At 40.4% G+C, this 24,640-nt stretch overlaps 1 protein-coding gene, 1 long non-coding RNA gene and 1 other non-coding gene across 3 annotated transcripts in view; 2 read left to right on the plus strand and 1 right to left on the minus strand.

Moving 5' to 3' along the window:
• Window positions 1-6,905, minus strand: part of ACADM (acyl-CoA dehydrogenase medium chain) — a 39,331-nt gene extending 32,426 nt beyond the window's left edge. Inside the window, exons 1-3 of the mRNA XM_059689160.1 lie at window positions 6,479-6,905; window positions 2,258-2,345; window positions 1,313-1,410 (exon numbers count right to left, since the gene is read on the minus strand). Of these exons, the coding sequence (XP_059545143.1) occupies window positions 1,313-1,410; window positions 2,258-2,345; window positions 6,479-6,508 (216 nt within the window). The 5' untranslated portion in view covers window positions 6,509-6,905. The remainder of the gene's footprint in view (window positions 1-1,312; window positions 1,411-2,257; window positions 2,346-6,478) is intronic.
• A 128-nt stretch (window positions 6,906-7,033) lies between these two features.
• Window positions 7,034-22,282, plus strand: LOC132229465 (uncharacterized). The gene is made up of 3 exons (XR_009451689.1): window positions 7,034-7,210; window positions 20,243-20,409; window positions 21,450-22,282. It is a non-coding gene; the product is annotated as an uncharacterized LOC132229465 (long non-coding RNA).
• LOC132232029 (U6 spliceosomal RNA) lies at window positions 15,584-15,690 on the plus strand. Its single transcript, XR_009452193.1, has one exon. It is a non-coding gene; the product is annotated as a U6 spliceosomal RNA (small nuclear RNA).
• Window positions 22,283-24,640: the final 2,358 nt, after the last annotated feature.

Raw genomic sequence — 24,640 nt, forward strand, 5'->3', positions numbered from 1 at the left:
AATGGAATCCTACAACTAGGGATTTACTAAAGAAGCCACATCAAGATTGGTAGGAGAGGCAGAGACGGAAAATGGGCTGGTTTCACACCCATGGGTGGCAGATAAAAATTGGAAGGGGTATCTCAGCCATGAAGGTGCCCCCAGAGGAGTGAGGGGGTCCCAGCCCTATACCAGGCTACCCAGCCCAGGGTTCCAGTGCCAGGAAGAGAAGTCTCCATAACTTCTCATTGTAAAAACCAGCAGGGATTGTGCTGAGGGAGACGGAGGGTTGCTGGAGTCCCAGGTAGTATCTATTAAAGGGCCAGCACACAGACTTACTAGGACTCACTCACTCTTGAGCTCCAGCACTTGGGTAGCATCTCAAAAGGCACCAGGGACACACAGGGAGGAACTGAATTGTCTTACACAAGGGCAAAAGCTGGAGGGGCAGCTTTCTCCCAGACAGAAGTGCTGGTAGAGTCCATCGTTCCTTTTTTGAGCCCTTCCCCGCACAGCGCCGAGAGGGAGGTGCCATATCTGAGTCTCCATTAACCTGGCTATCACAGTTCATCCCACACTGGTGATACCCCGAGACTTCACCGCACCCTACTTTCTGGCCCACCCAATCTGTTTCCAGTGGCTTTTCCATACAAGTGGCCTGTTTGGGCTCATGATTCAAACTTTCCTAAAGTCTCTTAAACAAACTGCATCTGCCCTCTGCAAGCCCTATTCCTTTTGCTAGGTGCCTAAGGATGGGCACTAGCGGCAGCTGGCCTTGGATCAGGCCTGGTTCGCAGCTTGGCCTCAGCGGGGGCCCTCCAAGCCCAGCACAAGTAGCAGCCATCTGCAGATGACTCTGTTGCTCATGCTGGGTGGAACATGGGGTGGGGGTGCGGGTGGCTGGCCTTAGCCTACACTTCCTGGGAAGCCCAGAGCCAGCTTATCTTGTGGACAGCTTCAGACCACATCAAAGCACCAGCCAACTACCTCCATAAGTGACACACTCAAGGGGTGGCCTCAGTGGGCACCAGAGCCCAGCTGAAATAAGTCCTGCTCTGTGGGATGGGGTCCTACACAGCTGATCCTCCACTGAGGTCACAACCAGTCCTTGCAGCCAATCGGACTGGGGGTAAATCCTTTCCACTGACATGCCAATGGCAATCAAAGCTCAGCTACAACAGAGGGTGGAGGGCCACCTGCAGTGCCCAGGTAAGGTGAACAGGGAGACTGTGACACTGGACCCAACAGGATACCTGCTCAGTAGGCCACTCTGCCACGCTAGGGAGATGCAGAGCTCTACCCAATATACAGAAACAAACACAGAGATACCTACCTCGCCAGTTCTATCATATTCTGCAGCAACTGGGATTATTTCCTCCCTGGCAAATTTACGAGCAGTGGCTTGAAATTCTTTCTGCTGTTCAGTGAACTCTAAGGAAAAGTTATTTAGAAAACATTAAAATAGAATGAGTTGAGGGAAAAAAGCCCTATGGAATTAGTATGTAGAAATTTATGCATATAATGAAGATTTTTAACCTTTGATTAAGCAGAAAGTCAAAAGATTACAAAGGAACTTTGTAACTAATCAAGATTTCATTGTGCAATATAAAGAAATCTAAGCCAAAGGAGATAGGTAATATTTCTAGCTTTTACAAATATTTCCTGAGAACAAGTGAACTGAGAAAATGGGTCTTTTAACTAGGGGAAAGGAAATAATTTGAAACAAGCAGTACTTTAGGAGGCAAAGGATGCTTAAGATAGGGATTTTCATTTCAAACGCTTTGCCCAGGATCTTCATTTTATTTATTTATTTAGTAAACATTTCAAAAATTGATTTTATAGAGAAAGGGAGAGAAACATCGACATGTGAGACATTGATAGACTGCCTCTTGCATCACCCCCCACCCCAACTCCCGCAAACAGGTGGTCAAAATCTGCAACCTGGGCATGTGCCCTGACCCGGAATCAAACCTGCCACCCTTTGGTGCAGGGGACGACGCTCTGTTATTTATTTTGTGCTACATCCTTAGAAAGAAGAGCAGGAAAATATGTATGCTGCTAACAGCTCTATGGGTAGGGTACTTATGCTAAAGAAAAAACGAGGTCAGCAAGAATGGGTGTGACTAACTGTGGACAATCGGTGGATGGTGATTGATTCTGTTCATTGACAGACATTACTAAGATTTTTTCATCAACATTTCAGACAAATACATACATAGAGAGCTGCATATACATAATAATTTAAGTTCCAAGTCAAAAGACAGAACAAAACATATACCAAAACTAAATCCAAATCCTTGTTCATGTTTTAAGGCAGCTTTTGTATGTTGTGATCTCCAGTCAAAGCGAGAAAGACTTCTCAGGGCCTGTAAAGAACAATTTTATTAAAATAAATTTGATAAATTAAACATTAACCAAATAAGAGAGTACTGACAATTACGAGTACAACAACTTGTTTGATCCCACTCAAGAGCAGAGTGCCTTTAACTATAATTTGATTTCTATAGTAAATAAACCAATTACCAGATATTTGAACACCTATCAAAAAGGAATTTTTTTTAAAGCAATGAAAATAGATCTATTCAGTAGTATTTACATTACTAAAGTGGGAGTATTTCCAAGGCAAATAATAGTCAGGGGTAGCAGCTAACTTAGAACCACTAGTCTGGAAATCTCACCTACGAGCTCTAGGGCACTTGTGATTGAGGAGAAGTGTTGGCAACAATAGGATGGTATTGTACTGTGTGCAAAAGTTGCCCAGTACATCAACTTATTTATTTTATTTATTTCTTACCCGAGGATATTTTTTACATTGATTCTTAAGAGGGTATGAAAGGGAGGGATGAGGGGGCAGAGAGGGAGAGAGAGAAAGAGAAGGAGGGAGGAAGGGAGGAGAGGGAGGGAGGAAGGGAGGAGAGGGGGGGAGAGAGAGAGAGAGAGAGAGAGAGAGAGAGATGACAGAGATACATGGACTGGCTGCCTCCCAGGTGGGGAGTGAACCCACAACCAAGGTAAGTGCCCTTGACTGGGAATCAAACCCCCACCGACCCTCTAACCACTGAGCAACCATCCAGGGCCAGTCCATCCAGGGCCAACTTTGACACTGTCCCTGTGAGCCTCCCACAAATGCCTCTAGGAATCTTCTGCCTGAAGGATATTTTTTCTAAGATATCTCACTCTATTTCACAAACCAAAATAGCCTAAAATCATGTTTTTTATCTTCTGCTGTTTAAGTATTCTCAGAATGTTCTAAGGCAGGGGTAGCCACCAATTTTGTAAATTACATTTTATTGGAACACAGCCACACCATATTGTCAATTGCTGCTTCCACACCAAAGTTGTGTAGTTGCCACAGGGACCGTATGATCCACAAAGCCTGTAGGGCGCGGCTATAGGGTTAAGCCTGGGACTGACCTGTTGGCAAAGCCACAAACAAGTCCCAGCTTAGAGGACACAGTCCTCAGCATAATTAGGCTTGACCTTATGAAGCTCCCTAGATCCTATCTGGGAAGCTAATGGGCTGAGGGAGACTTAGCAAGTACTGCCAAAACAAATAAAATTCACAAGAACACTGTAACTATGGTGACCACTACCTTGTTTACCTCTAACTATAAAATAAAGGCTCAGCTTGCCTCTGGATCTCTCTGTGTGGCCTCAGCCAGGCACAGGAAGACCCACCTAGAACCAGCTTATTCTCTTTGTCTGCCATTTCTTTAATCCTTCGCTGCCCTCACTCAGGCTTTCAAACCCTTGGCTGAGCTGGCTCGGCACAAAAGCCAAAGCTTACTACCTGTTCCTTTACTTTTTTTAAGTTTGCCAGTTCTGTTCTAGACTATTAATATACTACTTGTCTTAATATACAGGGTGAAGCAAAGGTAGGTTTAGAGTTGTCCATATGAAAAATAATTCGATAAATAATAATATAAGAATAAACTGTTTCGAGTACTCACAACTGTAAACCTAGTTTTGTCCCACCCTCTATATGTATATTTCTTCAAAGATATACTAAAGATATAATCACATCTGTACTTATTGTTCCATTTTAAACTCATTGACAGTTTTTTAAAAAAGTAATCACTTGTATCTGTTAAAATTATCAAATTGAAAACCACTTAACTCCTGAGTAAATATTTGAGGACGGCCAAAAGTACACAATTTATATTTCAAAGAATTTTGATAGAACTATCCCTAGGCAATTCTAGTAAGTTAGGCAAAGAAAAAAAGAGAGAAACTGAATAATATACTAAAAGATCAAGAACTTATGTTGTGTTGTTCAAAATCTATAAAAAGAAACTGTCCACTATGTAGATTACAACTTTAACTTACAAAGAGAATCACCTACATTTAAAGTGACAATACAGATCGTCAAGTATCTTAATTTAAACAGCCCTTTCAAAATTACATACTTTATACTACGCAACATACTTTATACTACAATTTTGAAAAATTACATAAAGTATGAAAATTCACATTTCTTTATAATTTTGCTTAATTTTATTTTCGAAGTGAAATACGGTTTCTCTGGTCCTCATTATCCAGTTGTAACAGACCAAACCTATTCTCATTTACAACCACATGCCACATGTTAATTCACTGATTGTCCAGGTCAGGCCTAAGAATAAGGCACTATATTGATTCCTATTTTGCACTTGAAGAAACTTAGGCTCAGGAAGGTCAAGTAAAATTGGCCAAAGTCACTCTGCCATTAGTTGGTGGAACCAAGATTCTAACTCTAACATTTACTAAGAGCCCATGCCATTGACCGCCTTGCTATACCACTCTTTCAGTTTCAAGTCTCCTAATTGGTTATTAGGTTCTATAAAGAAGAATAACATCCCACTGAAATCAACCCCCAAAACGTGACTCTTCTAAATATGTGCTCAGATGCCACTATACAAAAATTAGACCTCACAATAAAAAATGTAAAGTGGCTTTCTGAGAAACTTTAAATAGGGTATATTAGATTGAAAATAATTTACAAAAAATATGATTTTTTAAAAATACATTTTACATAAAACAAAGTACAAAAGGTAGATGCAGCCAGGGAACAGTGCCCATTGACCTGCTAATTATATAATTTAATGTTAATCATTTAGTGATGTGTTTTAGTAGATACCAGATATAGGAACAGTATATTATTTGGACTTAGAATTGCTAAACTCAAGTTGACTTTGAGTTTGACATTCCACAAAATTTTTGAGACCTTGGATTGGTTACAAACTTCTTGTCACTTCTTTTCAAACCTGGAAAATGGAGTTTGAAAAGGAATTACCATTTGTTGAGATGATTAAAACAGGATGATGTCTTGGAAGCATAGTGCCATATGGTTTTAGTACATTGGGTTCTCTGCCCAGAGCAATAGCATTCCAAATCTCTAAAAGAGAGCAACTTTAATCAAGTGTCAACTCTGCAATAATGGCACAACTGAAATTAAACACTTCTGTATATTTCTTAGGGATATAAGAGCCTTAGCATTAAAGGAATGTCAAAAAAGGAATACAGGGGCTGAAGTTTTCTGGATTTTTTTTTTTGTTTTTTTTTTCTATATCCTTCCTTAGAGAGACTGAGAAATCTGTCTTCTTTTTTTCTGGTGTCAGAGCTAAAAATCATTTTTTAAAAATCCCCCTATTTCTGCCTTCAGAAGCGATGAACTTACACAGCAATGACAAATGTGGAGGAACAATCCATTAGAATTATTCTAAATTCTAACACTGCTACTTTCTTCGGTCAGGAACATAACTTTCTTAACTCAGCCATAAGTGACCTTTTAATGGCAGTCTTGTGTGTATATATCAATAATATTTAAGATAGCAAAATACATCTAGTGACAGTTTAGAATCTGTGCAACACGACCCTGGAATGTACAAACTTCAAGGAGCAGTCTGCAGTAGGTTTTTTTCTTTTTTTTAAACGGATGTAACATGGAAACATCTTCCTCCTCATTGCACACCCCAAAGCGCATTAAACATATTAAGTATCCACTTCCCGTTCCCCGTGACTTTGCAGGCCTTCGCGATAAGACTATCTGAATTCTGCATTTTCTCATCTACATCAACTGCAGAATGAGATTCCCTTCGCGGGCTGGGGACAGGGAGCTGCGAGATGGAAGAGATACGAAGCCAGTTCAGCACAAACAGGCCCGCCCAATGCAGACAGGTCCACTTCGGCCAAGGGCGGGGTGCCCGGGGAAAACAGGTGAAGGGTTCAAGAGCAGAGACAGAAAAAGGACATTCTAAAAGGTGGACGCCATTGCATCCGGGCAGCTGCCGAGAGGATAGGGAGGGTCAAAACCTGGGTTGTATTCAGTCCCACTGAGAGAGCAGGGGTGAGCCCGACGGCAGGAGGTCCGGATCCCGGCCCGGGACGGGCTCCTTCCTCACCGCGGCTTCCGACCCACCTCCCGCCTCGCCCCCTCGCCTGTCTCCCACCGGTGCCCACCCCCCAACCACCCCAATCACCCCGCCTCCCCAGCCCCATCCGGCCCTGCTCTCCCTCTCACCCCGCCGCTGCGCCTCAACATCGCTGCCATGGCGACTCGCTGAACGACTGCTCGGTCCTTCACCCCGCGCGATCGGCCGAGACTAAATCGGGCTCCGGGGTCGCCAGTGACGGGGGCCCGGATGCCCCGCCCTCCCGAGACCGACGGGGGGCGGGGCCCGAGGGGGGGCGGGGCCCGAGGGGGGCGGCGCAGCCAAAGACGGCAGCGCGGAGGGCCAAGGATGGAGGGACTGCGCGGCGGCTCGCCGGGGGCTCGCTCCCTGGGTGACCGGGCGGCGCCGTCCTCGCCCCGCTGGTCCGGGGGCTGGTCCCTGAAAGGGCTTCGCCGCCTTCGGGTCCTCGGTTCAGACGACGCGCCCTCCTGGGGGAAACCGAGGCTGACGGCGGCGTGAAGAGGGAGCCCGGAAGGCGGCTCGGCCGTGGGACGCTGGGGCGGGGGGGCAGCGAGCACGCGACGTGGGAAGGGCGAGGGGAGGAGGGAGAGAGGAGGAGGGGATCGGGGGCTGGACGCGGGGCAGGCCGGGAATGTGGGTGAAAGGTCACGGTCGTCGCCGGAGGCTTGGGGCAAAGGTCACCCTGGGCTTCACCCTTGATTTCTCTGGGAAAAGCCGTCAAACCCAACTCGTTTCTGCTTTAAGGATTCAAGATTCATTTTACTCTCAAATGCCGGACCTAAAGCGAAAGGATGTTCTGTGCGCCTCGGCCATGTAAACGAGCAGGGGCATTTCATCACGTCGGTACATCCGACCTTTCGGAATATTGCCCGGGCTATTTATTCCTGCCCACGTGTGCAGAGGCCGAGAGCGTCCTTGCAAGTGAGGTTGCAACAGGAGCCTAAATCCAGTTGGCTCAGTGAGTGACTGTGGAAAGAGAGTGTCTCCGGAAGTGTCTGCTTCCAGTCACCCCCTCTTCCAGTTAGACCCCGGGTTCTGTGATGTTACAAAGCGCAGGGATGTGCAGAGTTGTCCAGGTTTGGGGAGCTCTGTGAAGGCGCGCTCCATGGGTGACCTTGCGGCGCCGTCCTCGCGACCTTGGGAGGGGTCTGATGCCCCGCTGGGGACTGACGTGGTCCGAGGGGTGGTCCCCAGGAAAGCCGGGAGTGTCAGTGTTTCCCACAATCCCTAGGACTTTCCATTTTTCTTGCTCCCGCCCTAGTACAGGCCCTCATCACTCACACCCATGCCTTGTTACTAATTTAACAATATTGTTGCCTGCCGAAGGCTTGCCATAATCTCATTCTAATTTAGCTGTTTGATTTCTATATCTGGTTATTGTACTCCCCACGCAAGAACCTTATATTTTGTCTACTGGGAACTTATATTTATTCAGACTAGGTACAACGCAGAGTCTTAATTAAGTGCTAAATTCATAGTAAAAGTAACAGGGGAATTCGGAAAAGAGAACTCAGTTTGTCCTGCAATCAGCAAGAAAGCCTTCAAGAGGTAGATAAAACACAAAATGGACTGTTAAAGATTGGTAAGGCTTGGCTATGCATGCATTTTTTCTCCAAATTTCTTATTCTGAACATTTTAAACAGAAAAGCTGAACAAAAGAAGTACAGAATCACCCATATGCCCATCACTTGGATTTAAAAATTATTTGTCATATTCGTTTTACGTATATGTTTGTGGGTACATATATATATATATATATGTGCGTCTGATTATTTTTGTTTGTTTTGTTTTTGTAAGAACCTAAGTTTTAGCTATTAAGACACTTCACCTCTAAATACTTTCGCCATACATCTTCCTTGAGGATACTGGCCTACATAACCACAAAACATTTATCACATCTAAAAAAATTAAGTTATTTTCTAATATAAAGTCAATATTTATATTTCCCCAGTTGCCCCAAAGTGCCTTTTGTATGTATAGCAGGGTCCTTGAATAATGTTGTTTTGTTATGTTTTTTTTTTCTGAGATAAACTATGTTTTATTGAATTGTATTAAAAATATTTAATATATTTAATGTAATTTAATTGAACTTGAGGCAAAATGACTTTTTTTTTTTTTTTGCCTTAGGTACTACTATTTCTTTTTATTAACACTATCACCGATGTCCCCTGCCTTTGTCCACATCCACCTAGCAATCCCCTTCCCTGGCCTTCACCACACTTCTGTGTGTGTCCATGGCGTAACCATATATGTTCCTTGGCTAATCTCTTCACCTTCTTTTATCCAATCTCCCCCACCAGCTCCCCACTGACATTCCTCGGTCTGGTCCATGTATCCATGCCTCCGGTCCTATTTTGCTTGTCAGTTTATTTTGTCCATTAGATTCCACATATTAGTGAGAGCATATGGTATTTGTCTTTCTCTGACTGGCTTATTTCACTTAGCATAATGAGTCTCCAGGTCCATCCCTGCTGCCGCAAAGGGTAAGAGTTCCTTCTTAATTACAGGTGCATAGTATCCCATTGTACAAATGTCCCAGTTTTTTTTTCTGTAATGTTGTTGATGAGATGTCGTAAGAACTCAACTCTTCTTTATATCAATTAGCCTATGATAAAAATGGCTTTGTTATACTTCATTTCAACTAAAGTTGCAGAACCTATCGATGATGTTAAGTAAAGATTTAACTTACAGTACTTTGTTTTTGAACCAGGATCCTATCAATGATTGCCTATTGCAGTTGGGTTTTAACTGTCTTTGGTCTCTTTTAACCCAAAACTTAATCTTTATTCTCCGCCCGGCCTGTCCCCCAAAAGAAAAATAACTTTGATTTTTTTTTTTAAAAGAAACCAAGCCAGTTGTCCTGAAGAATGCCTTAATTCTGAATTTTTAAATTGTATTTATTTTTGCTTCTAGACCTTGAATTTCCTGTAAACTGCAAGTTACTAGATTCTTGAGTGGTTGAGATTAAAAAAAGGATGCTTTTTAAATGATACTGTGCCATTTATATTGTCTCAAATTAGGTCCTAATGTGATGGCGAACCTTTTGAGCTCGGCGTGTCAGCATTTTGAAAAACCCTAACTTAACTCTGGTGCCGTGTCCCATATAGAAATTTTTTGATATTTGCAACCATAGTAAAACAAAGATTTATATTTTTGATATTTATTTTATATATTTAAATGCCATTTAACAAAGAAAAATCAACCAAAAAAATCAGTTCGCGTGTCACCTCTGACACGCATGTCATAGGTTCGCCATCACTGCATTAGGAGGTGTTTAATGTCAGGTGGGTCCCATTACTAGTGATGATAAATTTGATCATTGGATTCAAGTGCTGACAGGCAGATTTTTCTATGGTTAAAGGCAATTTTTTTACCTTGACAATTAAGAAGTAATTTATGGGTATATTTGACATAATACCAAACAACCTCTCCTAAATTTTTCCCAGTAGTAGACATGGAATCAGCTCCTTTTTAATTGGAGATTGTCCCACAAAACTTATTCAATTTTTAGGTGAAATAAATATCCCCCCATTGTTCCTTTGTCTCTTGCCACCTTCTTGTAACTCATGGGAAGGTGACATAAAAACAGACCATTCTTTTAATTAGTGGTTCTTAACCTGGGGCTATTGAATAAACTTAAGGTAGATCTGAGAATCATTTGAAGTTAAATGGGAAAAGAATTATACCTATGCATACATTCTCTAGGAGACGATCCTAGCTGGTGGGCAAGTGTTTATGAGTTCAGATGCCAATATTTGGAAGATGTGATGGAGGAAGTAGTTGGAGGTTTTCTTCTGATTGTTTCTGTTTCTCAGTGGAATAGGAAGTTAGGTTATTAGCTGAGAGTGAGGAAATGTTGTAAATCTGAGGAAAGAGTGAAACATTGTGTAAGCATTTCTTCTTTACTCAAACTTTCTAGGGATGGAGATGTAAAGGGATGAGGGACAGTGTAGAGGTGATAAGTTCAATGCATCAACATGCTTAGTGAGTTTGAAAAATTAATGGATCTGGAATATTGGAGAGAATTATCTGAAAATATAGAGGCTAGCAGTCCTATGGACGAGTGTACTTAGAGTAAAGACAAGGTCTAAGGTACCATGGCAGTAAGAAGTTGAAGCAGAGCAGAGAACAATGTTATTGTAGGAAAGGGAACCAAAGCATTGGAGAAGCCAGCATAATGGAAGAATTATCTCTGTGGATACTGAAAATGTTAAAAATTATAACTTGTTTGAGAGAAAGTGACTTTGAGCCAAGTGCAAAGCTCTTGGTAGCATATATGTTTTTCTCTCAGTTAAATAAGAAAAGTGATGATAGAATTGTAATTATAAGCTAATATGTTTGGTGCAAAACAGTATTAACCTTTCTGGTACCTGATGTTTTTTCTCTTTCAGTTCTTTTCAAATAGTACTCTTGTTATGTTTTCTCTAGCAATAGTAATAGAACCAGATATACTATTTCGTTATCATAAAAGATGATTTTGTGGAAAAGGAATTGAAATTTACACCTCTGCCAAGCCTCTAAGAGTTGCTTAAGGCTTTGTCAATCTTGGCAATGAAAACCCAGTTTCTCAAGTGACTCCTCTGTTTTTGGAGCAAAGGACATAATCAAATATGACTGATCCTACTTTAAGAACTAGGTATAGCTACTTAGATTCAGGACCAAATCCTTATGGTGATGTTTTTCTCTTAAAGACCTCTTTCTTTCTTTTTTTTTTTTTTTAAACGCATGAAAGAGTAATCTGTATATTCATTTTTTTAAGTGAGCCTCATAAAATGTAGTCACATTGGAACCACTAATTGTTGTGGTGTTTTGTTTTTCAATCGCAGAATCAAATTTCAAATGATCAGTTTTCCCCAAATAAAAGCAGAGTGTAAACTCTAGTTTGGACCACCGTAGGTAAAGGAGCTAAAATTCACCAAAGGACAAAAACAGTCTTTACTGCCTAGTATACATTCCTCAAGCCAGAAAATAGAGGGAAACAAGTTAGGGACAAGCGTGGGATTTCCTGGGTGCTGGAAACCAATATAAGGGTGAAGAGAATGCTTGCAAGATTGGGTCAGATGCATAGTGCTTCGTAGATGTTACCTTCGTGGGGAAAGGTCCTGCAGGAACCAAGAAGTAGAGCACAGTCCAGAGACAGAGGGAGAGGACTATTCTGGGAAGATTCTAAAGGAAATAGAAAATACCTCAACCCAAGCAGCAATAGTAATAGAATTCTCATTTCATCCAGAAGCCTTTGCAGCAGCACGGTCATACAAGGTGATGACTAGCAAGAGGCCCACAGGCGACATGTAGGTACCTAGTTCATGACTTAATTTCAGCATGAAATTAGTTTACTAGGGATGTCAAGCACTGGCTACACTCCTCATACCCCCTCCTGTGGGAATCTTCCCTGCCTAGTTTGTGCTCCCAATGTGTGAATCTTCCTGCCTCTTGCCTACAGATTTATGGGATGGGCTGTTTGACCTAAGGGAAGTCAGTTCATGAGCTGATCAGCACTTTTTACCAATGGCATGGCATAAAAAGATTAATTTAGGGAATCAAACAGGTTGCCTGTCTTGGAAAACTGAATCAAAGAAACAGAGGAAAGAAGTATTTGTTGGTGGTAGGCACCTGACATTCCAGCAATTAGAGAGCTCCTGGTGGTCATGTGAAAATTAAAAGTTAGAGAGGAATAAAAACTATGAGCATTGGAAGCCAATAGGTAGAGAGAGAAGAATGGAGGAAGTGAGTAGAGAAAAACAAAATCACCAGGAAAATGAGGAAAATAAAAATCTTACATCTTCAAGTAGAGACGATTATATTAGTTGTTTCCAAGACTTGTCTTTTAGTTTCAATTGTCATTACGCCCTGCTCTACTTAGGGGCCTTGTCCTTGGAGTCACATAAGAGTCCAGTTGTATATTTATAGGAAAACTCCTTGAAATAGGTTGAGCAAATCCTTGTTCCTTGTAACCAGAAAAACCAGAAAGCATTTCTCTTTTTCCAAGCTGCTGTGCTAATTAAGCTAAATTGTGCCTAGTTATGTTCTTGCTATATAAACTCATCTTTTCTACGCTTTGGGCTCTTATTTAACAACTTAATTTAAAAAAATTGATATACAATTAATTTCACATATTTAAAATTTACAACTTGATGAGCTCTGACCAATGTATACACTTTTGAAACTGTCACCACAATCAAGATAAACATTTCCATCACTCCAACATTTCTTCACGCCCCCTTTGTAATTCATCCTTCTTTTCATTCTTGTCCCCAGGCAACCACTGATCATTTTTCTGTTATTGTAGATCAGTTTGTAATTTTGTAGAATTCTATATAAATGGAATCACACAGAATATACTCTTTCTTGGCTGGCTTCTTTCTTTTACCACAACTTGAGATTCATTCATATTTAGAATATCATTATTTTGTATATTTTTTCCTGAGTAGTATTCCATTGAATATACCATAATTTGTTGATGGACATGAAGATGGTTTTCAATTTGGGATTAAGCAGTAGAATCAAAAAAATCAAAAGTAGATTTTTTTGAATAAAATAGATATGCCTCTAGCAAGATAAGAGAATGTTTGATCAGTTTTTAAAAATTGTAAGAGAAAACTACAGATTAAGTGTAGGTTTTAAAATATCACAAGAAAATACTGTGAAACGTTTTTTTACCGATAAATTTAGATAAAACATACTTTCCTAGAACTATATAGAAATTACCAAAATCATATAAAAAAGAAAGGAAAACTGGAATATAGCATTAACCACCCTCCCAGCTATTCTACCTCCAGGTTGTTTGTAGCATTTAATTCTTTGCTATGTGATTATTTTGAAGCAAGATCAGTTAGTAGTATGATTTCAATATATGGCTCCCATAGGTTTGGTTATTGTTTTTCTAAATGTATTTATATTTTTCAAACATTATTACAATAGATTTCTAGGTTTTAGAAACCTTAGCATTTACTACAGCACTTGGAGGGGGAAACAGCAGAAACAATAGAAGCTGATCTGGACTCTGCAGATACACTGCCAGGCAGGCACTCAAAGATGGGAAACTTTTCCAGATACAGGGCCCTGCAGATCTATGTGTGCACCAGGGACACAGATTCATCCTGTTTGCAGCTCCTTACCTCCACTCTGAAAACTTTGTTGTAATGGCTCTGGAGCCATGGCCTGAGCCCAGGGCCCTGAGCCGTGGGCCCTGGAGTGGGTAGGGGGACTTAGGGGCAGCTTACAGCCCAGCAGGACTTCCAGGCAATGGCACCCCCATACTCTAGCTTACCACCACCTCCCATCTCCCCTCTGTTTTTACACTGACAGTGCACAGGTCTTGGTGGTCTTGAATTTCATGAGCACGAGAGGAAGGGAGTGCAAGGGCAGCCACCACCTGGAGCTGCTGCCGCACACAATGCATGTGCTGTATGCCTTCAGACCTCTCTGAGGAGTGCATATGCAGATACTTTATTCTGTCTTCATGTTGGATATATGGATTGCATGGCTGCACAGGTGATTTATATTTTTTATACCATTCTGGGTTTTGTTTTCTAAAGACTTTTTATCATATCCAACTTGCCTGAGCTCTTAAGATATGTCTTGTGTCAGGTTCAATCTTGCCAGGGCTTTGAATTAATGAGAACGAAGGGTATAGATACATTTGAAGTTATCTTTCTTCCTGAGAATGGGGTCTAGAAGTAATCTAGACTTGTGTACCTTGTACCTTGTCTCTAAGACTCTCTAGAGGTTAGCATCGATAAATTGCAAAATATAGTCATAAGAACCTCTCTGAAGAAGTCTGTGGTCATGGCTTGTATCCTAAAGCTTATCAGAAAGAGGCAGTGCAGTTGGTATATACCTGGTCTGGCTAGTTTAGTACCCATTCCCTCCTCCCACCCTGTATGATTCCCCCCTTTATAAAGACTAGTTTGCCTGCTTTTCTCTTCTATAGTGATTTGGAAGTTAAAAGCATTCTATTTTAAATTCTACTGCAGGTCAGTAAAAATTTCAAGACATTATTAAACATATAATTGTCATTATAAAAACAAAATAACTTTAGATCCTTCTTTACAGAAGATTTAAACCTAGTTTTTATTTATTTTATCCTTCATTTAGAATTATAAAGGAGACAATAATTCTACGTTGATTTTGTATTAGGTAATTTAACTTTTTTTATTTGGAGTTTTTTAAGAATCTTTGTTTTACTTTTGAGCTTTAAAAAATCACCATGATAGGAGCTCCAGTGGCGCAATCGGTTAGCGCGCGGTACTTATAAAAAATCACCATGATATATTTATCCATTTTTTCTTGGAACTTAGGGAACTCTGATCTCTGGGATCAAATAATTTTTTAGATCAAGAAAGTTTTCTTTTAAATATCATTGATTATTCCTTTTGCTTTATTTTTTAATGCCTATAATATTCTATTCACAGATTAGAAAAGTTAGAAATACATGACTTTCTTCTGTATTCATTATCATACCTCCTGTCATGTTTATCTCTTTTCTTTGTCCTGTATTTTGCATCATGAATTCAGTTTGCTAAACGGTGAGCTCCTTCAGGCCAGGGACTATGTCTAATTTATATTTTTGTAATAAGTACTTAATACAATGTTTGACACATAATAAGTGTCTCTAATATGAATATGCTCTAGCTGTTTTATATTTGGTTTTCCTGTGTTTCTTATATTGGTCTGATGATTGCCATTCCAGTACACAAATCTTTCTTTGCAGAAATGCCCTTAGCTAAAGGTAGGGCTGGAGGCTAAAATTCAGTCTGAGCTCCTTAGGTAAGATCTGCAGCCTGGTGCAGGTAAGGGCACTTTTTTTTCTAATTTGCATAAATGTGTTCTATGGGCTAATAGAAACCTTCATTGATCTGGTCTCTTCAGACTTTCTTGTTTAATTAATTCAATGTCCTCCTAAGAAACACTTTTCTTGAATACATAAAGATTTATTTTGTTTTCAGCAGAAAATTAATTACATGAAATTTTGTTCTTTTCCTTCTTAGTCACTAGAACATGGCTCTCTCATCTTTTGCTGTATATTTTTATATAGGTTCAATATAAAGATATATATGTGGCTTTTATTATTTGCTGATGTACTGGCAGAAACCCTTTTGTTATTCTATGCAGGAGGAGGGTAAGATGCTATATAGAGAGTTTAGGAAAGTTCTTGGTACGTTTGAGATTCCACTTCTTTCTGTCTTCAAGGCAGTAAAGAAACTGCCCAAGTGCTTGCTTCGGCAGCACATATACTAAAATTGGAACGATACAGAGAAGATTAGCATAGCCCCTGCGCAAGGATGACACGCAAATTCGTGAAGCATTCCATAAAAAAAAAAACAAAAAAAAACTGCCCAAGCAGTTTAAGGCTGAGTGTCAGGAAAATTGTGTGTGTGTGTGTGTGTGTGTGTGTGTGTGTGTGTGTGTGTGTGTGTGACGTAGAGGGGGCACTCAGGATTCTGTGAACAAGAGTTAGTAAACATTCATTTTTCAAATTGGCAGGATTTTCCAACTATTAGTTCCCAGGGTATAAAGGACTCCTCATCTATATCTGCCACCAGCTCCTAAGTTGGGGCAGTAGGATGGTTTGACATGGGACCTCATTTTTGTCCTGCATTGGATGTGACTATCCAGTTAAAGGTGATACACTAAACGAGGCCTGTGGCTCGCCTGCCGCGGGTTTGACATGCTTGTGGGGTTATCCCAGGAGGCAGGTAGAGTAGAAAACTTTGTCCAACGTTTGTTAGAGTGTGTCAATCCTAGTGGGACACCAAAAGTAGAGGAAAAAGACCATGAGCAGGTAACCAGCACAGGGCTCTAAGGTACAGGAAAACCAAGTACCAGGCTTGGGATTCAAGAAGGAAACTAGGTCAAACTTAAGGACTGAGACCTCAGTAGAAATGAAATTTAAGGAAGTAGTACCTGATTGATAGAGTGTTTTATCTGCCAGTGTGTAAGCACTCAAGGGAAAATTAACAGAGGAACAAATTCTAAAGGAAATTTAATTTAAAAGATTATGTTCAAGATTCAATATTTCTATATTGCTCTGTTTTCTTCATAGAGAGTTAAATGTTCTTTTATCTATAGAAAGATAAAAAAATTTGATAAAAGTTTTTCAAAAGGTTCCCAGGATTCGGTTAGATTTTTACTAAGTAAGTCTTCTCACAGAATATAACTAAAGAGAGTTAGTAGTTATCTATCTTTAGCCCTGGTGCACTTCCCCAGTATAGTTTATTTCCTCTTACCTGGACTGCTAAAATAACTTTCTTTAAAAATTATAATTTCCATTAGGTAATTTCATTGTTGTCTCAATGGGACAGTAAAATATGTGGCAAAAAACATGACAACACTCTTAGAGGATTCAAAGTTTCAAGAATGGCAAAATATATGGAAAGTAGTATACCATTATCCAAAGCAGGAGACAATCAGGATGCTTCCAGGTGAAGACACTGGCTTTCCAAAGGACCTTCGTCTGGGAGCATGCTTGTTTATCTTCTGCTTTGTGGAAACACCTCCATATGCTCCTATATTCTTTCAGTCTGCAGGCCAACGCTCTATCCACTGAGCCAAACCGGTTAGGGCTTGCTCCTATATTCTTTGGCTAAAAGGAAATTTTACATCTCCTGATAGTGACAACTGGGTTTTTCCTTAAATTATATTACTTTTCTTTGGATGATCATAAATAATGCATTCACATGGTAAAAAAATTAAACAGTGAAATAAAGAAAGGTGTCTTTCTCTTATTTTGGCACTTGCTTTCATTTCCCCAAAAAATCTGCCATTGGTATTTCTTGTGTATCTTTTCAGATATTTACACATACCTGTGTCTCATTATCCTTAGCTATAAGACTAGAGGCCCGGTGCATGAATTCATGCACCAATGGGGTCCCTTGGCCTGGCCTGTGTGATTGGGCTGAAACCTGCTCTCTGACATCCCCTGAGGGGTCCCGGATTGCGAGAGGGTACAGGCCAGGCTGAGGGACCCCACCAGTGCATAATTGGGGCCAGGGAGGGATGTGGGAGGTTGGCCATCCAGGGAGGGACCACGGGAGGGCTCCGGGGCGTGTCTGGCCCATCTCACTCAGTCCCAATCAGCTGGACCCCAGCAGCAAGCTAACCTACCAGAAGAAACATCTACCCCCTGTTGGTCAATGCACATCATAGCGACTGGTCGACCAATCGACTGTCTGGCCCCTGGTGGATAGTGCACATCATAGCGAATGGTTGAGTGGCCTTAGCATATCAATAGCATATTACACTTTGACTGGTTGAATGGACGACCAGATGATCAGATACTTAGCATATTAGGCTTTTATCATATAGGATGGGGTTAATACTAGATCCTATTAAATTTTTTTTCTTCTGATATAAGAGCAGCTTCGGTATAGGAGTTTTATTTTATTAAGAAAAATAAGGAAAGCCAGAACAGCTTTTTTGTTTGTTTGTTTTTGCTTTTTAAATATTTGCTGTTTTTCCAAGTGCCTGTAACTCAAAATAGTTAACGTGCCAGTGTGGCATATTTTGGGGTGGAATGTTCTTAACACCTCCAGTGGCCTTATTTATTTTTATTTGGAGGTCCTTTGAGCTTTTATTGGTTGTAGATTTTAAAGTTGTTCCTACTTGTGTTTCACATTCTGAAAAAGAAATGTTGATAAAATTTAGCATGATTATTTATCAAGAAAATACTCTGCATCAATCCTGACAGCTATTCTAGAAAAACTATTATCAGCCTTGTAGTTTGTCTACGATAGAGACACTGAAGGTTTTGGGAAAGAAAGCATTACAGTTGCTGATGTAGTATATAAAAATTTAAGAATATTTCTGTAAATATTCTTGTCTTCTCTCAATAATCTCTGAGACTATTCCATCATTTGTTCATCTTAACTATTATTGTTTTTAGTTACTTTTTGATAGTATTGACACTTAGATTTTTGGCCTCAGACAATGGATGTGAAGTAAAAAAGTATGAGAATAATTACAGATATTACTATCATCAACAAATAAACAAATGACAAGTGCTGGAAAGGATGCAGAGAAAAAGGAACCCTCTCTCACTGTTGGTGGGAATGCAGACTGGTGCAGCCACTATGGAAGACAGTATGGCATTTCCTCAAAAATTTAAAAATGGAACTTCCATTTGACCCAGTAATAACCACTTCTAGGAATATATCCCAAGAAAACAGAAACACCAATCAGAAAGGATATATGCACCCCTATGTTCATAGCAGCACAATTTACAATAGCCAAGATTTGGAAACAGCCTAAATGCCCATCAACAGATGAGTGGATTAGAAAACTGTGGTACATCTACACAATGGAATACTACGCTGCTATAAAAAAGAAGGAATTCTTACCATTTGTAGCAGCATGGATGGAACTGGAGAGCATTATGCTAAGTGAAATAAGCCAGGAAGTGAAAGAAAAACACCACATGATCTCACTTATTTACGGATAATAAAGAACATTATAACCTGATGAACAAAAAGGTAGATACAGAGGCAGAGAAGCATCAAACAGACTGTCAAATTACAGTGGGAAGGCTGGGCAGTGTTGGGGCGGAGGGGAGGTAAGAGATCAACCGAAGGACTTGTGTGCATGCATATAAGCATAATCAATGGGCACAAGACACTGGGGGTGGGGTGGGGTGAGGGCATGTGCCCAGGGGGTAGCGAGGCTGGGGGAAGGTCAATGGGGGGAAAAAACGGAGACATATATACTACTATCTGTAATACTTTAAACAATAAAAATTAAAAAAAATTACAGATATTATAAGAAACTTTTGGAACCCATTTTTTATCTAACTTTCCAGTTGGCCTAGGCCCATCCAAAATAATAATTCTCAAAGATCAGTTTTGATTTGGCCAAATTTAGATAACGAATTCTTTGAATAATTGTGTTTTCTATTTTCCTGAAGCAATTACTCAGGTAAACAGTACTTTTTAATTATGACACAGACCTTATCTTGACTAGTCAGTAAAAAGTTGATGGTAAAAAAAAAAAGTTTATGGTAAATCTATTATCACATAAATTTTATGCTGGTTTTGGCCTTTGAAGCCTGGGCTGTTTTATGTACTGTTGGGCCATAGTCAAGAATAAATTGTGAGTCATATGTTTATTTTGGGAACTGTACTTTGTCTGAAATCCAATGTTTTGGATTCATCCTGGCAACTTTACAGATGGGGCTCTTAAATAAGAGCTAGGGAGTTTTAAAAAAATATATGTTTTAATTGATTTCAGAGAGGAAGGGAGAAGAAGAGAGAGAAACATCAGTGATGGGAGAGAATCATTAATAGGCTGCCTCCTATATGCCTCACACTGGGTATCGAGCCTGCAACTCAGGCATGTGCCCTTGACCAGAATCAGACCTGGGACCTTCAGTCCACAGGCCCTGGCTCTATCCACTGAACCAAACCAGCTAGGGCTAGGGAGTTTGTTTTGAATACTTGAAAACCTAGATGACTATGTCACTTTAAAAAATACATATACTTTTATTGATTTCAGAGAGGAAGGGAGAGGGAGAGAAAGATAGAATCATCAGTGATGAGAGAAAATCATTGATCTGCTGCCTCCTGCATGCCCCACACTGGGGATCGAGCCTGCAACCCAGGTATGTGCCCTGACCGGCAATCAAACTGTGACATCCTGGTTCATAGGTTGACACTCAACCACTGAGCCATGCCAGCTGGGTGACTGTGTCACATTTTGATGTGGTGAGCATGAAAGTTCCATCACAGTTTATAAGAATAGTGTTGGGGTACATATTGAGAATATAAAAATACATAGTTATGAACTGCTTATTATCAATACTATCTAAATTTAATTGTACTAATTGCAGGGGGCATGTACTCTGAATGGAGTTAAATAAATCATGCAAATTATTTCCATAGAGCTTTGTGAAAAAAGAATTATACCAGAGCTTGTCTCAAAAAACCGTGGTACATCTATACAATGGAATACTATGCAGCTGTAAAAAAGAAAAAACTCTTAACATTTGCAACAGCATGGATGGACCTGGAGAGCATTGTGCTAAGTCGAATAAGCCAGTCAGAGAAAGGTAAGTATCACATGATCTCACTAATATGTGGAATCTCCAGAACAACATAAACTGATGAACAAAAATAGACCCAGAGATATAGAAGCATCGAACAGACTGTCAAACCTCAGAGGGAAGGCAGGGAAGGGTCCTGGGAGGTTGGGGAATAGGGAGGGAAGAAATCAACTCATAACCCATGGGAACAGACAATAGGGTGGTGAAGGCCTGGGGTCAGGGCCAGGGACAGGGTGGAAAAGGTCAATGGGGAGAAAAAGGGACATATGCAATAATTTCAACAATAAAGATTAAAAATAATCTCTGACTTCTGAGTTTGTTTGAAGGTTTGGAAGATAACAGGAGCAGCAGCTATAATTTGGGGGAGCTTAGAGACCAGTTAAGATCTAGTTTGGATTCTTTAGTAGAAGGATATGTCAGATGACAAGTCCAAAGCTGAAAAGATTGGAGGCATTATGATTATTTGAGAAAAGCAAATTAAGGAGCTCAAAGGGGTTTATAGGAAGAGGGTAGTCAAGGAAAGAGACAAAGGACTAGAATGGCCACATTAACAGTCTTGTATCTTGAACCAACACAAAGGAAAGAATATTGCAAGTATTAATAAAACAAGTGTTACATACAAATCCAGTCATGTGTCACTTAACAACTGGGATACATTGTGAGAAATGCATGATTAGGCAATTTTGTCATGTGCATATCATAAAACACACACACAAACCTAAGCTATATATGTGGTATAGCCTATTGCTCCTAGACTACAAATCTGCACAGCACGTTACTCTATTGAATACTGTAGGCAATTGTAACACAATGGTAAGTACTTGTATATCTAAATATAGAAAGGGCCCTGTAAAAATACAGTATAAAAATGAAAGGTGACACACCTGTAAAGGGCACTTACCATGAATGGAACTTGCAGGCCTGGAAGTTGCTCTGGGTGAGTCAGTGGTGAGTGGTGAGTGAATGTGAAGACCTAGGACATCACTGCACTTCTGTAGGCTTTATAAACACTGCCCCATAGCCCTCTCCCTGCTTCTTTTCAACAGGGTCAGAAATAGAACATCGAAGCTGTCAGTGCTGCTGTATGAACAAGAATATGGTCTGGATTGATTGAAAATATTGAGAAACTGGCTGGGTAAGGCATAAATTACCATAATAGTGACTGAGAGGAGGGAGTTAAAGGATCTACTGAGGATCAGTAGTAATAAGAAATCAAGATGGAGAGAGAAAAGAATATAGGGCTTCATCATGGCAATGTGGTTTTGGCTACTGCAACTTTGAACAGTGGTCAGATTAAGGAACTTTGTGGTATTCATAAAAAAAAGAGGGTGTTTTACACATGGAGGGTGTAGAACTGAGGACTCATTATTTGACTTGGGAAATTTGGTTTTGGTTCCATTAACCCCATCTGGCACAAAGGGCTCTCTCTGGCATTGAAGTGATTGAAGAAGTAAAACCTATACTTTACATATTGCAACCTGAAAATATTTCCAAAGTACAGCAACAGGCTGCTCCACACTATCATAGAAAGCTTTTATTAAGGTTGCAATGGCACATAATACCTGCTAACGTAGCTTCTGTGGTTGACCTCTATTTAAACGAGGCATGCAGCCCACTGGCCACAAGTTTGACATGCTTGTGGTACAGGATCTTAGGTCCTCAAGAAAGAATTTACAGCAATATGCTTTGAAGACCGTCAAGGTAGATCTGGGAGGGCTGTATCACCTCTGAAAAAGTAGTGCAGGAGGGACAGGCTCCTCTGTGCTGAAACAGGTCAGTAGCTGACTGACTGGGATGTAATCTGTACACTTAAAACTGAGGTCCTGTGAGTGAGAGTCAAAGTATTACTAAGCCCCACAGTTATTGCTCCTGTTAGAGAAAAAAAAAACACCCAACCCAAAAACGTCATTACCCACATACCCTTCCATTTCTTACAGGAAATTCAACTCTATTATCTTATTAGAGGCCCGGTGCACAAAATTTGTGCATGGGGAGGGGGTCCCCTCAGCCAAGCCTGCACCCTCTCACAATCCAGGACCGCTGGCTCCTAACTGCTCACCTGCCTGCCTGCCTGATCGCCCCTAACTTCCCCGCCTGCCAGCCTGATCACCCCTAACCTCCTCTGCCTGCTGGCCTGATTGCTCATAACTGCTACCCCTGCCGGCTCGTCCCAACTGCCTCCCTCCACTGCCTGGTCGCCCCTAACTCCCCCCCCCCCCCCCGCTGGCCTTGTCACCCCTTACTGCCCCCCCTGCTGGCCTGGTCGCCCCCAACTGCCTCCCCCACTGGCCTGATCGTCTCCAACTGCCCCCCCTGCCAGCCTGATTGCTTCACGCAGTCTGCTGCTCAGTCATTTGATCATCCCTCACTAAACCCCCTGCTGGCCTTGTCGCCCCACGCAGCCTGCTGTTTAGTCATTTGGTCGTTCCTCACTAACCCCCCTGCCAGCCTTGTCGCCTCATGTAGGCTGCTGTTCGGGTTGTTACTGTTACTGTGATGGTGTCCTGGACAATTTGCATATTCCTCTATTATTAATATAGATGAACCACTGTCACATATGTGATCCATTGTTGACCAATAAGTCATTATGGAGAGTGTGACTAATAAAATGGTCCTCTGGACTGCAGTAAAATTGTTTATCCTGTGATGGTTGTTTGTGTCAACTGGACTGGCCACAGGATGCCCAGATTACACATTATTTCTGGGTGTATCTATAGAGGTATTTTTAGATGAGATTAGCAATTACATTAGTAGTAGACGCAATAAAGGAGATTGCCCTCCTCAATGTGGGTGGGACTTATCCCATTCATTGAGGGCCTTAATTGAAAAAAAAGGCAGAGGAAGGAGGAATTTGGTCCTTTTTTTCTGTTTCATCACTTGAGCTGGAACATTTCATTCATCATCTTCTGCTCTTGCACTGAGATTTACCACATTGGCTACGCTGGTTCTCAGGCTTTCAGACTCAGGCTGAATTATATGACTTTTCTGGATTTCCAGCTTACAGATCATGGGACTTCTCAGCCTCCATAATCATGTGAGCCAATTCCTTATAACCTCTCTCTCATATAAAAAAAAAATATATATATATATATATTATGATTCTGTTTCTCTGGAGAACCCTAATATACATCTTGATGTGTAAAGTCGTAGGAGGAAGCTGTCTATATCTGATGTAGTCTTTTTTGGGGCCCTGGGGTGGCTATCTACTTGTAGAAGTCATTTCTTTTTGGAGACTTTTTAGTGGGCTTCGAGGTTAGATTTTCAGTGGGAATAGAAATTTAGTGTATAGGATTCTTAGCTCATGTACACCTGAAAGCATGAATTCAAAGGTGTTTTCTCCATTTTAAGGAACAGTATTTCTGGTTAAAAGTACCTTGATTTTTTTCCCCCCAACATGTTTCTAATGTTGAGTTATTGGTATCTTTCTATTATATTCAGTCTCCATATTGTATATCATGTATATCATGGTGTCTTTTGGAATGTGCAGCTTGCATCCATTGGGTATATAACTGTATATGATATTGGCTTTTAACAGTATCTGCCAATTTAGAATGTTATATTTGACATTAAATTCTGATGAAAATTTGAAGTTTTGATTTTAATATAACATCAGTTTGTTTTATCTTCCCAGAGCTTGGGGAATTACATAGAGAAGTAAGTTCCTGTTTTAAAGAAAGAGCGTTAAGTATTTCACCTGTAAAGTCAGTTTCTCTATTTCTACAGGGTATTGAATGTATTCCCCATGTGAGGAATATAAAACTCATAAACATTTTTATTGCAACAATTATAGGATTAATCTTTTGACAAAGGAAAATATAAAACAACTAGAAATTTCCATATTATTTCTAAAATATAATTAAAGTTTTAATTTAGGAACTTGCGTGCTATACATTTATAAATGTTTAGATGATTCTTGTAATATTCAGAATTTTATCTTACCTTTATACATGTTTCTTTAGTTATAATTAGAATTAAAACAAGGTTTTGTCACTGGTTGAGCCTGTCAGGTAATATATTCTCACTGATATGTTTGTAACATTTTGTCCTGTTTGTCCCGCTTTTAACAGAACAGATGTTCTGATTGTTAACTTAGTTACCACCAAGTTGCCTTCTTTGAAATGTCAAAGTTTATCTTGCCATGCATGAGATAGTTTTAAGCTAACCACTATCTTTCTCTTTTCTATAGTGATAGAAGAATTGCTTTCTTTGATCAAATTCTCCTGAGTTATTTAAATCA

This window comes from Myotis daubentonii, chromosome 3, assembly GCF_963259705.1.
Source record: "Myotis daubentonii chromosome 3, mMyoDau2.1, whole genome shotgun sequence".
NCBI classification, from domain to species: Eukaryota; Metazoa; Chordata; class Mammalia; order Chiroptera; family Vespertilionidae; genus Myotis; species Myotis daubentonii.